General features: G+C 37.5%; 1 protein-coding gene across 2 annotated transcripts in view; it reads left to right on the top strand.

Annotated features, from left to right (window-relative positions):
- Positions 1-314: 314 nt before the first annotated feature.
- LOC127791188 (beta-galactosidase 17) overlaps positions 315-14,415 on the top strand; it is an 82,797-nt gene continuing 68,696 nt past the window's right edge. The window contains exons 1-5 of one of the 2 annotated variants that reach the window (XM_052321024.1): positions 315-625; positions 858-962; positions 1,330-1,525; positions 6,208-6,296; positions 12,521-12,601. In XM_052321024.1, the coding sequence (XP_052176984.1) occupies positions 476-625; positions 858-962; positions 1,330-1,525; positions 6,208-6,296; positions 12,521-12,601 (621 nt within the window). In that variant the 5' untranslated portion in view covers positions 315-475. The remainder of the gene's footprint in view (positions 626-857; positions 963-1,329; positions 1,526-6,207; positions 6,297-12,520; positions 12,602-14,415) is intronic. The other variant, XM_052321023.1, reaches the window with a different exon arrangement.

The following is a 14,415-nucleotide window of genomic DNA, read 5'->3' as shown; positions in this document are numbered from 1 at the left end:
AAGTCACAACCACTCGTAGGTATTAAATAAATGAATAGAGATTGAGTTAATATGATCAAATGTTAGATTTTTTTAATTAAACCATAATTTGACTTACTTATATTCAAGATCAAATTATGTTAGACCATAATTTGACTTATTTATGTTTATTTGTGATTATAAAAATAATATTTAAATACTTAATTATAATATTTTTATGATATTTATAAATATCACATAAAATATAATATATTAATATTAAACATTATTAAAAATATAACGCCTTGCCTGTGCAAATAACATTTCAACATGTATTAATAGCTCTGCAGGTCTTCAGGTCCGAACTCTCCCACGGCGGCATGAGAGAGAGACGGTGGACTTGTGAGGCAGCAGCACCACTTCCACTGCCTCTGCCCTTCCCAGTAGAGTAAGAACAGAGCATCCATCGATCAGGTCCGACAATTCAATCCAGTTCCAGGGCTGCAAATTATCAAGAATGGAGACCACGCGAAGTCGAAGTACTGCGAGGAGGAGTACTACCGCTAGAGTCTTCCTCTTCCTTCTCTCTCTTGCCGCCTTCGGAGCTTTCGCTCCCGTCTTTGCTCCCCTCCCTTCGCTCTCCCCGCGCTTCTCCCGCCCCGTCAAAGTAATATACACTCTCTTTATCTGTAATTCGTTCCGATGGCAATTTCTCTAACGCAAACTAGGGGAAATGTGGGAATATGCAATCTTCTGATTCTGTTTGAATGATGAGAAATTTTTTTATCGAAATGAAAAGAAAAGAAACTCTTCTTTCGTTTCTTCTGATTCTGTTTGGATACGTGGTCTGACGCGTCTTATTTGTTCGTCTTTTTTTAATTTGTTGGGGTTGTGATTAGCTTAATGCTCGAAAATTCGAGATCGCCAAAGACATGTTCTGGAAAGACGGCGAGCCTTTCCAAATTATTGGTGGGGATTTGCACTATTTCCGGGTTCCACCTGAGGTATCTATTTTTAATTCTTGCGCGGGCAATTCGGATTGCAAGATAGGCTTGAGATTCTATTCTTAAATGATGCTATGCATGAAAAAGAATAAATTAAATTTCATACAAAATATAAATAACCTTAGGTTGCCAATCTCCAATTTCATTCCCGTCAATCTAGTTTTTTTTTAAATGCAAATTATATAATATATTTATACGTTGCTTACAAGAATTGGATTACTAATTATAATAATTTCATGGAATTTTTTTGGAACTGGATGACCATATCACGTAATTTGGTTTTAATTGTTAATGCATTTAACTTTGACGAAGTCCTATGTTTTTGGTCTTGGTTGTCTGGTTCAGTATCTGTAAGTTATTTTTGCAGTACTGGGAAGATAGGTTGTTGAGGATGAAGGCACTGGGCTTGAATACTGTTCAGACTTATGTTCCTTGGAATTTACATGAACCAAGAAAGGGGCAAGTGTTTTTTGAGGGCATTGCAGATATAGTATCATTTCTGAAGCTATGCCAAAAGCTTGATATCTTAGTTATGCTTCGAGCTGGACCATATATATGTGCAGGTAAGAACTATCAGTTCAAAGAATTTCCACATTGGGCTTGAATACAGAGAGAGAGAGAGAGAGAGAGAGAGAGAGAGAGAGAGGTGGTTTTACTGTTTATATCCTTACAATTTCACCCTAAGTGTGTTTGACAACGGCATTTTTTGGACACTTCTACATACATAATTCAACACTCATTTAGATGTGTGATATTATTTTTCTAAATTTTTATCTCACTTACACTTTAGGGACAATCATATCCACTGCAAGATGTGATGTAAAGAAATTAGAACCACATATAAGTTTTAAACAAATTAGAACCACATATAGATTGAATCAAGCTCAAGTCAATTATAAATGACTTAAATATAGTTTTCTAATTATTAATTCTCCATTCTCTGATCTTTTTAATCTTAGGAATTTTGAAGTTAAAAGGTTCGCTGAGTAGAGTGTTCTAAACTATATCAAGGCTTTTTAATTGCATTTATTTCTGTTATGATGTAGAATTTAAATTATTGGTGTGTACATATATGATATATAATTTATTATTTGATGTGACTTGACTGTATCATGTCCAAGCTTTTCTAGGAGTTACCTTGTTGGCTTGTATTTGTCGTTTTATGTCTGCATTCTGTGTTTGTATTCATGCTTTGTAGTCTTCACCTTTGATACTCAAACGGAAGGTTGTTTGGTTTTGGTTGTACATGCATGCCTTAGTATTGAATTCATCTAATTCTCATTGCAAGTACATGAGGATGGCGCCAAGTTTCATATCTGTTAAAATAGCATGCTTGTCTGCTGCTTCTGCTGGACACATAAGATATCTGCTCTACATGTTAAACTTCCACTGTGCATACCTAATGGATTTAGAAGTCCATGTAACAAAGTCCTCAGATGCGGTGTGAGCAGGCTCTCCACAATAAGCATGCCTAACATGAGAAAGTATTATAACTATTGGGTTAGAGGTGTGCTTTAGATATGGATCTATTGATTGCTTTCTTAATAAATAATTGATTACTACTTATACAAAAATGAAAATTATTAGATTGTGGCAACCAATTTATCGAAAAGTTTTAAGTTGTTAGAGAGAAGTTTTAAGTTTATTTTTAAATGCTAGGCACCTATATTTTCTGAATGTGATGGCTAACAATGAATATTCTTTTTTGTTCTGCATCCAGTCACAAATAAATTTAGAAATTACATGAATTTTAATAATTTGATGCCAGACCATTTATTTGGCAAGAAATCAGAGGAGGAGTTTTCATGGATATAGAAGGTTTCTTAATGCTCTCTTCTGCCTATCTGCATTCTGAGTCTCATCCTGTCGTCTTCAAGCTTTAGACACCAGTCTCTCCACCTCTGTCCTTCTGACTCCCTGTCTGTAATACTCAATAAATTCTTGAGAATATAAATGGCATTTTATAAAGGGTATAAGTGGAATTATCAAAAGAAAGAGGCTGTAGGGTATACTATCGCGGTTTTAAGAAGCCGAATTGATTGAAGGGAGTACCCCGGACCCGAGATAGTTAAGGAAAATGTAATAATACTGATGAGTAATATGAGTTATGATTTTTAGCTTCAAAAGAAATTGGATTGGGAACAGTTTTCGGTACAGCTGTCGACTAGGCTGAGCAAACCGAATCGACATAAGGAATGTCCAAAAAGTCAACGGAGTGTTTTGAGGACTTAGATTTTGTATATGGAACAACCCTTGAGCGATTTCGGGTTGAAACGAATGGATTTAAGGTCAAAACAGTTAGCTGAGCCTAAGTGCAGTTTTATAAATTTGCCCGAGAAAGGTCAAAATGATAGTTTTTCAGAAATTTCAAGGGTGAAATGAGAAGTACTAAACTTGTGGATCTTAGTGGTATTGTTAGAAAGATCAGGGGTGATATGCAAAGGGCCAAAATGGCATTGGAAGAATCAGGGGGGGGGGGGGGCTAAAGTGTAATAAATGAAAAATGGTGGTGTGAACGCAAGGGAGGATTTTGGCTGCCGCCTTCCACCGCACGTGGAGGTTGTTTCCGGCGATGGGACGGCCGAGGGAGACCTGGGGGAGGTTGTATACGGCGTGAGGTTTCTTGTAGGCCAATCCTTGGCTGGTGATTGGTCGAATGATGGCCGGATTTTGGCTATAAAAGGGGCAAGGGTTCGACCGAAATTTATCAACCAAATCGACCGTGTTTTTGGATGTTTTTGAGGGATTCGTTAAGGGGCTTTTGATCTCGAGGCATCAAGGATCGTTTTTGGAGATTTTAGAGGATTTTTCATAGCGTTTGAAGGCTGATTGAAGCTCGGTCGGAATCGGGTGGCGGTCCGCCTAGGGCCACCTGCAATTGCCGATTTGGAAGCTTTTCCGATGTCCTTTCGGCCGAAAAGTTACACCATCGTGATCGACCAGGCGAGGGCTTGAAGGGGGTGTGCTCAAATCTTCCATTGGAGCTATCGTTAGCGGCCGGAAATTTGGGGAAGAAGGTGGTGCGTGGTTGCATGCGCCACACTCCACTCGCACCCACGTGCTAGGCGCGTGACAAGGGCTATTTTGGTAATTTTTCTTCCAGTATTTTTCTTTATTAATTTTAGGATTTATCATGTTGGAAAATTTGGAAAAATGTTTGAAGAGATAATTATTTTGGAATTATCGAAGTAAAAATTGGGAGAAAATAGAGGAAATTATGGAAAAATTAAGGAAAATGGATTTTAATGCTTCCTTAATTAAATATGATGTTTAGGGAGTATCGTGGCTCGAGGTTGAGTATAAGTTCAAGTGTTTGTGATTTAGCACGCAAATCGAGGCAGTGCATGAGGATCGAGACGATCTGAATACGTTCAGGTGAGTGGTTTGATTCTAGTCTTACCTTGTTTGAAAGTGTGTTGGAGTGTGTGTAGTGGGTTTAGGTGAGTGGTTTTACCCTCCCGAGCTTAGGATACACGTGATTGAACTAGTTCGAGTGAGCGGTTGTACCCTCCAAAACTTGGGATACTATGCATTGGTGTTTTACTTATGTACATGTGGTTTCCTTTGCATATTGAACATGTGATATATTGCATCAACTGTTTTTACTTGCAAAAGAGTCGGTGCATGGCGTGTGATTTTTATATCATCGGGGTATTGGTTTTCGTGTCGTTGTTATGCTCTTGGGGGACGGGATGGGGTCTTCTTGAGAATGAGACAAGGTTAATCCAGGTGAACGGGTGACACGGTAGGGTACTCGAGAATTAAGTATGTCGTGACAAGGTCAACCCCAACGGTGTGTGGAATGGATTTTCTACAGGAGGTTGAGTATGTCAGGGAGATTTCTCAAGTTAGACGTGTTGCATGTTGTTGTGTCTGTATATGCCATGCTTGTGTGTCTTTCATGCATTTAGTAAATTGTTTCATGCCATCACTTAGATGTTTTATCATCTAATCTGGGTTATGCCCTTGGAATATTCAACGTTTTAGCCAGGGACTGCTGCGAGGACGATGATGTATTATGTCAACGTTGTGTCATTTTGGAGGCGTTAGTATTTATATCAATAATTGTACGCACGGTTATATGACAATGTTGTATCATTTGGTAGTTTTGTAATACGTATTTCGATGTGGGAACATCTTATATGAAACTCGTGGTAGGCCACGATATTTTAATGTTAAATATTCCGTTGTGTTGTATTATGTCACGTTTAGTTTAAGATTATTAATCTTGATAGTTAAACGGGCAAGATTGGGGTTCTCGGGGTCTGTATCTGCATGTGAAGATTATTCTTGATACACCGTGTGTGTTGAATTTGGAAAAAAAAAAAAAAAGAAAAAAGAAATCCTGGGAATTGCCTTATAGTGACGCGCCTGTGTAAGGCGGGGTGTTACACTGTCTCTCTCTCCATCCCATCTTAACTAATGTGCTTCTGTTATGCGGCTTCTTCTTTCATTGATTGCCACTGTTATTGTTCTCATGGTACATGGTTTAGTCAATGACTGCATAACTGGTGCTTTGTGTCTGTCTCCGAGTCATCTCCTGGCCTGAACTTTCTTTTTTAGCAATAATTTTGTGCTATTCATATTCTGCAAGATGTTATCTTGGTCTTTCTTTCTTTCCCCTTTTCCTTCTATTTTCTTTTGTTTTCTCTAATCTTTGTTCACTGAGTCCTGTAGAATTAAACCGGCCAACAAGTAGACACTGTGAAATCACTACAAACTTTTCTCTGACATTTTGTGTCTCCTCCTAGTGAAACCATTGCTATGATCTTCATGTTGTTCCTAGTCTATTCCTGCTGTTAAATATTCATATATTGCTGCATCATAGCTCTTTCTATATATCCCGCTTCTTAGTTAACATATCCCCGTGCTTCTGTTCAAGTCACCCTTTTCATTTTTCTCTCTTTCTAGCCACTTGAGTCTTACCTACATTGCATGCGCACTTGTAAATAAGTGGTACCTGTGTTCGATATGTATTGGGCTCAAAATGGGCATGATCTTTCTGTGAGTGTTCCAGATAGATTCTGTTCCGTTGCTAACTGATAATTTGACCTACCATAGGCATAAATCCTCGTAATATCTATGCAAAATTCTCTATAAACTCTTCACAGTAGTCAGCGGCTTTGATCTGATATATACCATTACCAGGTCCGCTGACATATTATCGGAACTGCCATCGCGTTACCATACAACTGTTCTCATGTTTCTGATTACATGGTTCCTCTTAAGATCTTTTTTCTTGCAGAGTGGGATTTTGGGGGTTTCCCTGCATGGTTACTTGCCATAGAACCTGCTCTTACCTTAAGATCATCTGACCCTGTCTTCCTTGACTTGGTACGTATTCTGCTGGCATATTTATGAAAGTTGGAATTTGTATGCTATGAAGTTTATTATTGAAGGAATTAAAGCTGGTTGAAGCTTTTGAGTTACTGATTAGTCTGTTGTCTTTGTTCAGTAATAGCTGCTACTTGTAGTTGTTATTTGTTATGCTTAAAAGTGTTATTAGAGAGATAGTTCAGTTGTATAAATGGGTGGTTCTCCTATCATTAATCAAGTTTCAGACAGTTTCTCTTTCTCTCTCTCTCTCTCTCTTGTCTTTGTCTGGTTTTCATATTTGTTTCTCTTCTATTCAAATAACAAAGTTCATATAGATTTTGGTTTGCCATCTAGGTCACATTTAGATGACAAATCAGAGTTCATTTTGAAGTGCTTACTGTTGGAAGCGTTTGATGAGGCCCAAACAAAACTCAAGAAAATTCACTCAAATAGGATAGAAATTTAACAGAAGAAAATTATTCTCTCAAAACTCAATATTTTTAACTCAACTTCTTTTCTGATGGATGGTGAAACTACAAATGAGCAACCCCTTTTATACTACATTTGGTACATAATAATTAATTGCTAATACATGAACTTATAAAATCTAAACACCCATTTCAAATTCCTAGATGCATGAATGGAACTAGATTCATCCACAATAAATTCTAGATGCATGTAGATCAAGATTCATCAAGTAAAGATTCATTGAGTCTAGATTAATATTCTAACATCCCCCCTTAATCTAGACTTGAGTAACACCATGTTTCTCTTTCAGTTTGACAAAAGTTTCAGCCTTCAATGCCTTTGTGAAAATGTCTGCAATCTGATTCTGTGTCTTGCAATGCTTGACCACTACTTCTCCTTCTTTGATCAAGTCTCGAATGTAGTGATACTTAATCCTAATGTGCTTGCTCCTTCCATGAAAAACTGGATTTTTGCTAAGTGCAATTGCTGAGTTATTATCACAATACAGCACTGTTTCCTTCTCTTGAGAGCACTTCAATTCTTTCAACATCCACCTCAGCCAAAAAGCTTGACAACCAGCTGCACGCAAAGCAATATACTCTGCTTCTGTAGAAGAGAGAGCAACAACAGTTTGTTTCTTTGAAGACCAAGACACTGCACCTGAACCAGCATTGAAAACATACCCAGATGTGCTTTTGTGATTATCCATCTCCTCCCTAGTCACTGTCACTGTAACCAATCGAGATTGATTCGTGCAATCTCTTGTAATGAATCCTATGATCAATAGTACCAACAACATAACGAAGGATTCTTTTGCCAGCTTCCCAATGACTTTTCTTTGGTGAAGTCATAAATCTGCTCAACATGCTGACAGCAAACATCAAGTTTGGCCTTGTTGCTGTCAAATACATTAGACTTCCCACTAAACTTCAATAAAGACTAGCATCAACTTCTTCACTCCCATCATCTTTGCTCAACTTCAAATTTGCCTCCATAGGAGTACTGCAAGGGACAACACTATCCATTCTAAATTTCTTTAACAAGTCCTTTTCATACTTCTATTGAGAAATAACGATTCCTTCTCCTGTTTGTTCTACTTCAATTCCAAGGAAGTAATGAAGAAGTCCCAAGTCGGTCATCTCAAATTCTTCCATCATGGATTTTTTAAAATCCTTTCCCATTTTCTCATTATTACCTGTAAAGATAAGATCATCAACATACAAGCAAATAATAAGAAAATTACCACTTTCATCTTCTTTGGTGTGGAGAGCATGCTTGTATGGACATCTCTTGAATCCATTCTTCAAAAAGAAACTGTCAATTCGACTGTACCAAGCTCTTGGAGCTTGTTTTAGTCCATATAATGCTTTCTTTAAGCGACACACCTAGTGTTCTTCACCTTTCTTTTTGTAAACCATTAAGGAAAGCTGATTTCACGTCCATTTGATGCACCTTCCAATCTTTTTGAGCCGCCAATGATAAAAATAGACGAATTGTTCCCAAACGAGTTACAGGAGCAAAAATTTCTTCATAATTAACACCGAATTTCTGCCTATAACCTTTCACAACAAGTCTTGCTTTGTTTTTGTCTACTTGACCATTTGAATCCAACTTTGTTTTGTAAACCAATTTTACACCGAGCATCGTCTTGTCTTTTGAAAGATCTATCAACTCCCATGTCTTGTTTCTTTCAATTGCATCTATTTCTTGATTCATGACAATCCTCCATTTTTCTTCCTCCTTGGATGCTTCTTCAAAACTTATTGGGTCTGCATCTACAAGTAATGCAACATTCATTCCATCACTAGTAACCATGACATAGTCATTTGAGGAATACCTTTTGGATGGCTGATGTGGTCTGGTCGATCTCCTTAGTGATGGCAAAGTTGACTCTTCATTACTTGATGGTGAACTAGAAGTTGAGGATAATGGTTCAGCACCTTCTGGTTTAGCTCCTTGTGCACCTTCCTCGTCTTCAATATTGACAGAAATTGATTTCTGTTTTTGATCAGCAACATTCCGCTTCCAAGACTCTCCTTCATTAAAGTGCACATCTCTACTTATAATTATCTTCTCTGAGATGGGATTGTACAAACTATATGCTTTTGAATTTTCACTGTATCCTACTAGTATACATTTTTCTGATTTATCATCCAGCTTAATCTCTTCTCATCTGGAACATGAGAGTAAGCTCTACTCCCAAACACTCTCAAGTGGCTAACACATGGTTTTATCCCACTCCAAGCTTCTTGAGGAGTCATTCCTTCAACATTTTTAGTTGCAGCTTGGTTTAGAAGATAGACTGCACATGTAACAACATCACATTCAGTAGGCATCTCTTTGGCTTTTAGCATGCTTCTTGCTAGTTCCATGATGATTCTATTCTTCTGCTCGGCTACTCCATTTTGCTGGGGAGTGTATCGAGCAGTTTGCTGATGTCGAATTCCGTTCTCTTTCAAAAAACTCTCCAAAGCAACAAATTCTCCACCACGATTAGAACGTAAAGTTTTTATTTTATAGCCACTCTCATTTTCAACAAATGCTTTGAAGGTTTTGAAGTAATCAAAAACTCCACTTTTTTCTTTAAGCAAATAAATCCACGTCTTTCTACTATAATCATCACTGAAAGTGGGAAAATAACAATTACCTCCAATTGATGGTGTGTGCATTGGTCCACATAAATCAGTATGGACTAATTCAAGTGGGTTTGAGGCTCTCCATGCTTTGCCAATTGGAAATTGATTATGATGATTTTCCCCAGAATACATGTTTCACAAGCTTGATAATCTCTTTGATTGATATTTTCCATCCCTCTCACCATATGATTTTTGCACATGTGAGACAATGAGTTAAAACTCAAATGTCCGTATCGAAAATGCCAAAGCCCTGAAATATCGCTCACCAAAGTGCTGAAACAAGAGCTTTGGCTGTATGAAAAATCTTGTTTGGAGTCATTTTTACTCTCGTAATAAGAACACCATCTCTACCTTTGATCTCGCAAAAATCATCTTTGAATCCCTTTTGAAGAAGTTGCCCAACACTCAACAGGTTGTGTTTGAGACCTGGAACATAGAACACATCAGTGATTTGTTTGACACCATTCCTTTTCTAAACAAGAATATCGCCCTTTCCTTTTACTTGAAGTTGTTTGTCATTACTAATCTTGACCTCACTTTGGAGAGAATCATCCAAAATTGCAAAACTGTCTTTGTTGCTAGTCATATGATTACTGCAACCACTGTCAAGATACTAGACATTTTCAGCAGCAACTTCTTGTGTTTTACAGGCCAGAAAAAGAGTACCTTCATCATTATTTTGCTCCTTGTGCATAAAATTTGAGTTGTTTTTGTCACCATCATTCTTCTTCAACCTGCTATACGCTTTAGTGTGGCCAAAACGATTGCAATTGTAGCACTGAATATGAGAAAAATCAGCACGGCCTCTGCCTTGGTCTCTTCCTCTGCCTCTGCCTCTTCCTCTTCTCAAAGAAGAACTTGATTCTTCCATGCTTTCATTGTTGTTTTTCCAAGACTCAAAATTTCTACCACCTTCACGTCCACCTCTTCCTCCTCTAGAGCTTTGACTAAAAGAAGCTTGAGATTGAAAAGCTTGTTCTAAGGGAGGGAGCAGTATCAAATTGCTTCAATCTAAGCTCATGAGATTGGAGAGATCCCATCAAGCTATTTACTGATAAAGTGGCTAAGTCTTTTGATTCTTCAATGCCAACAGCAAAATGCTCAAATTTTCTAGTCATGCTCCTGAGAATTTTCTCAACAATTCTCTGATCTAAAATTTGTTCTCCATTTATTTTCAATTGATTAACAATTGAAAGAACATGATTAAAATATTCCTCCATCGACTCAGAGTCTTTCATTTTAAGTGTGTCAAATTCAGATCTTAGAGCCTGCGATCTTACCATTTGAACTTTAGCTTCACCTTGGTAAGTTGATTGCAGAATGTCCCATGCTGCCTTTGCTGAAGTTGTTGTAGAAATCCTCTCAAAAATTGCTTCAATGACGGCTTGATAAATAAAGAACAATGCCTTCTTGTCCTTCTTGCAATTCTCCTTTAATTCATTACTTTGTTGTTGAGTAGGAGCAGCTTGGTCTTGTGGGTCAACAAATCCATTCTCAACAATGTCCCATAAGTCTTGGGAACCATATAAAACTTTCATTTGTTGACTCCATCGACTATAATTCTTCCCATTGGACCAAGGAAGTTGAGGTTGCAACATATTGTTGTTGGATGCCATATTGTAACCAACTCTGATACCAATTTGTTGGAAGCATTTGATGAGGCCCAAATAAAACTCAAGAAAATTCACTCAAATAGGATAGAAATTTAAGAGAAGAAAAATGTTCTCTCAAAATTCAATATTTTTAACTCTTAACTACTTTTCTGATGGATGATGAAACTACAAATGAGCAACCCCTTTTATACTACCTTTGGTACATAATAATTAATTGCTAATACACGAACTTATAAAATCTAAACACTCATTTCAAATCCCTAGATACATGAATGGAACTAGATTCATCCACAATAAATTCTAGATGCATGTAGATCAAGATTAATCAAGTAAAGATTCATTGAGTTTAGATTAATATTCTAACACTTACTCCATGCATAAGTACTTGATAGTAGGTTTGTGTTGACTGGATTCCTCCTATAACCCTGAATTTGCAGTATCTGTGCTATTTAATCTTTTTCTCATCATGAGAGTTCATTTTCTACGAGTATAGGGTATGGAATTAACAATTAAGGCTGCTTTGTTGAGTTATTTCCCCCTTCCCGCCTAGTGGGCTAAAGGCTTGTGGTGATGATTTATTTCACCATTCCCTTTTGATCTCCATTGTTGAGGTATATTGCATCTAAAGAAAAAAGTGTAAAGAAAGTTTCCCTCCTAAAAATTATAATTCTTGGTAATCCTACTTTCTTTGAGAGTAAAAATGATAATATAGAGGATAAAGTTAATCTTTTATCTAACAGCTTAACCTTTTAGATAAGATGATGGTTAACAATTCAACATAATATCTGAACAGGCAAAGGTCATGAGTTCAAATCTCATTGCTGACTCAATATTTAAATTGTTGCATGTGTTTGGACCAGTTATGTAGTAAAGCATGGCTACACGTGAGGGGGCTTGTTGAGAGTAAAAATGATAATATAAAACATAAAGGTGACCCTCTTATGTAACAGTTTAAGCTTTTAGATGAAATGGTGGTCATCAACAACTTCAATTATTGGTTTTTTTTTAGCAGTTGACATATCACTTGTAGCTTGACCAGCAGTATTCTGCAATTGCCATGCATAGACTTGCAGAAGTGTCTGTCTTGTGCCTTCTTTTACTTAATACAATGGTTAAGCATGCCCTCTTTTTGACATTTAGCTTGTGTTTGTTTATGAAACAAAGTGGAGGTATTGGCATATAAATCCTTGTGGCACTGTTTATGTTGCCCAACAAGATTATGCATATTAGTTTTTGGAATTGGACAGCATTCCCAGTACAAGCTATGAAATCAACCTCATACATGGGCAGGTTTGGTGCACAGGGTCATCAGTCCCATGCTAAAAGATGAATTGAGCATGCCCCAATTTGTTATCCGTCCCCGACCAAACTTTGGGGAGACCTCTGATTTGACATCACTAAGAACTTGTCCTTAGACCTCAATTCCCCCTATTCCTAACTGAGAACCAAGACGCGGGCTTGCATTTTATGGCCTTTGGTTATTACATTATCTGTGGTAGTGGGCTTGACAGTCTGATTGTTACAGGTTGATAGGTGGTGGAGAGTACTACTCCCAATGATAGCTCCTCTTCTTTACCACAATGGAGGTCCTATTATAATGGTTCAGGTGGGTATTTCTATGCCTTCTTATTTGCATTTTTATCATTGATTCTTAAATAATAATAATAAAAAATGTCAAATGCCAAAAAATGCATGGAAGGTTAAATTTCCAGCCTGAAAGTACATACCAGTTTTTGCCTTTAAAATTTAGATTTTTGTGCTTTTCCTTAATTTAAGTTGTTGCATCATAAGAAGTAGATGATACAATCAATCTTTTTGTTACATGGAAGAAGTGATTTCTTGTTGATGGAAATTACAAGTAAGAACAGAAAATGTAAACCTTGCAAAGGGATATTGAGCTTGTTCATTCAACTGCAGTGGCCTAGAAGAGTACTTTGAGTTTTGTTGGTATCAATTCTGTTTTCTGTTTTTTGTTTTTTTGACGATCAACACAAAGACTTCATAAACAAGAATCACCTTAAGGGGGCAAATTCTATACTGTACAGGGTTTTGGAATATGGAGTTTAGTTGTCTTCAAGTATAATTAAGACTAAAGATTAAGATGATATAATAGGGTTTTCCTTCCTTAGATGTGACCTCCTCCAAGGTTTTTCCTAGAAAGTGTTGCACCCCTCTTCCTTGAGGAACATGACCAACTTTGAACCCTAGGAAATCCAAATCCATCCAACTCAACTCCTTTGAAATTCCAATAATATTTCTTATATAATCGTAATGTTAATAAAAATTTCCTTGAAATTACAATTAATTGAAACAAAAAGAATTGAAGCAGCCTTAAGTTATTCATTGGCACTCCCCCTATTTTGAGCCTGAATCATATTTCATTGATCACCTAAAATGGTTAAGTAGAGTGGGAGTTCATAGGTCAGTGGGCAATTGATGAAATATGTGGATTCGTGTAGCCAAAGTTTCCTATTTTGGCTACACGGTTTGATGTGCTCGTGCTTCCCACACATTCTCATTGTGATTGGCGGCTGTGGTTGGTGATAGCTCTCTTTATTAGAAGTTTCTAAAAATGGTTTTAGGAAGTTTCCTAATGTATATAGTGTTAGATCCTTGATTTGACAGGGGAAATTCTCTCTGAACTGAGAGGGAATTCACGAAAACTAGGGGAAAAGTGTAGAATAGGGAGAGAGGAATAGAAAGAGAGAGAGAGAGAGAGAGAACGAGAGGTTTTGGAGGGAGAATTCAAACTTCAATTATCAAAATCATGCCTCTCAATGAGCTAGGCCGCTCTTCTTATACGACCTCAACTTGGGATTGGTGCCAAAACGGTTGCCAAGTCCCTTCTGTAATCACCAAGTTGCCTAATGGCCTACTTACAACTTGCATTGCTTGGAATCTCCTACCAGCTGGCTAATTCCCTCCAAAATTACAATAATACCTATGAATAGCAAACAAAGTAAAAGATAGCAACCAAAATAAGAGATCACAGTCTCGGTACATGACAACTACCCCCTCCCTCAATCATTTCTTGTCCTCAAGAAATGTGCAGCAGGTTGGCCGAATTAGAAAACTACTCCAACAGATCCGGTAAATACTCCCAAGTGTCTGACTGTCGGGAAGATCACTTGACCAGTACTTGGATAATTGGTGTCCCTTGTCTATAGATAATCCTCCTGTCTAGGATGGCAGTAGGAACGTTGGGTCCTGCTTCTTCATTGGTACCACCAAGAAGTGTGTGGTTGATCCTCTGTGAGTCTACTCCTTTCTTGAGTAAGGATACGTGGAACACCAGATGGAACTGGGACCTTTCTGGTAGCTGCAATTGGTAGGCTACTGGCCCTACTCTTGCCAACACTAGGTAAAGACCTTTCTTGTACTCTCCTGTAGGTGTTTTGGATCCTCGAATGACCTCCCAGC

The sequence above is a fragment of the Diospyros lotus genome, chromosome 14, assembly GCF_014633365.1.
Source record: "Diospyros lotus cultivar Yz01 chromosome 14, ASM1463336v1, whole genome shotgun sequence".
NCBI lineage: Eukaryota > Viridiplantae > Streptophyta > Magnoliopsida > Ericales > Ebenaceae > Diospyros > Diospyros lotus.
The sequence above is the reverse complement of the archived record's forward strand: the minus strand, read 5'-3'. Positions and strand labels throughout refer to the sequence as shown.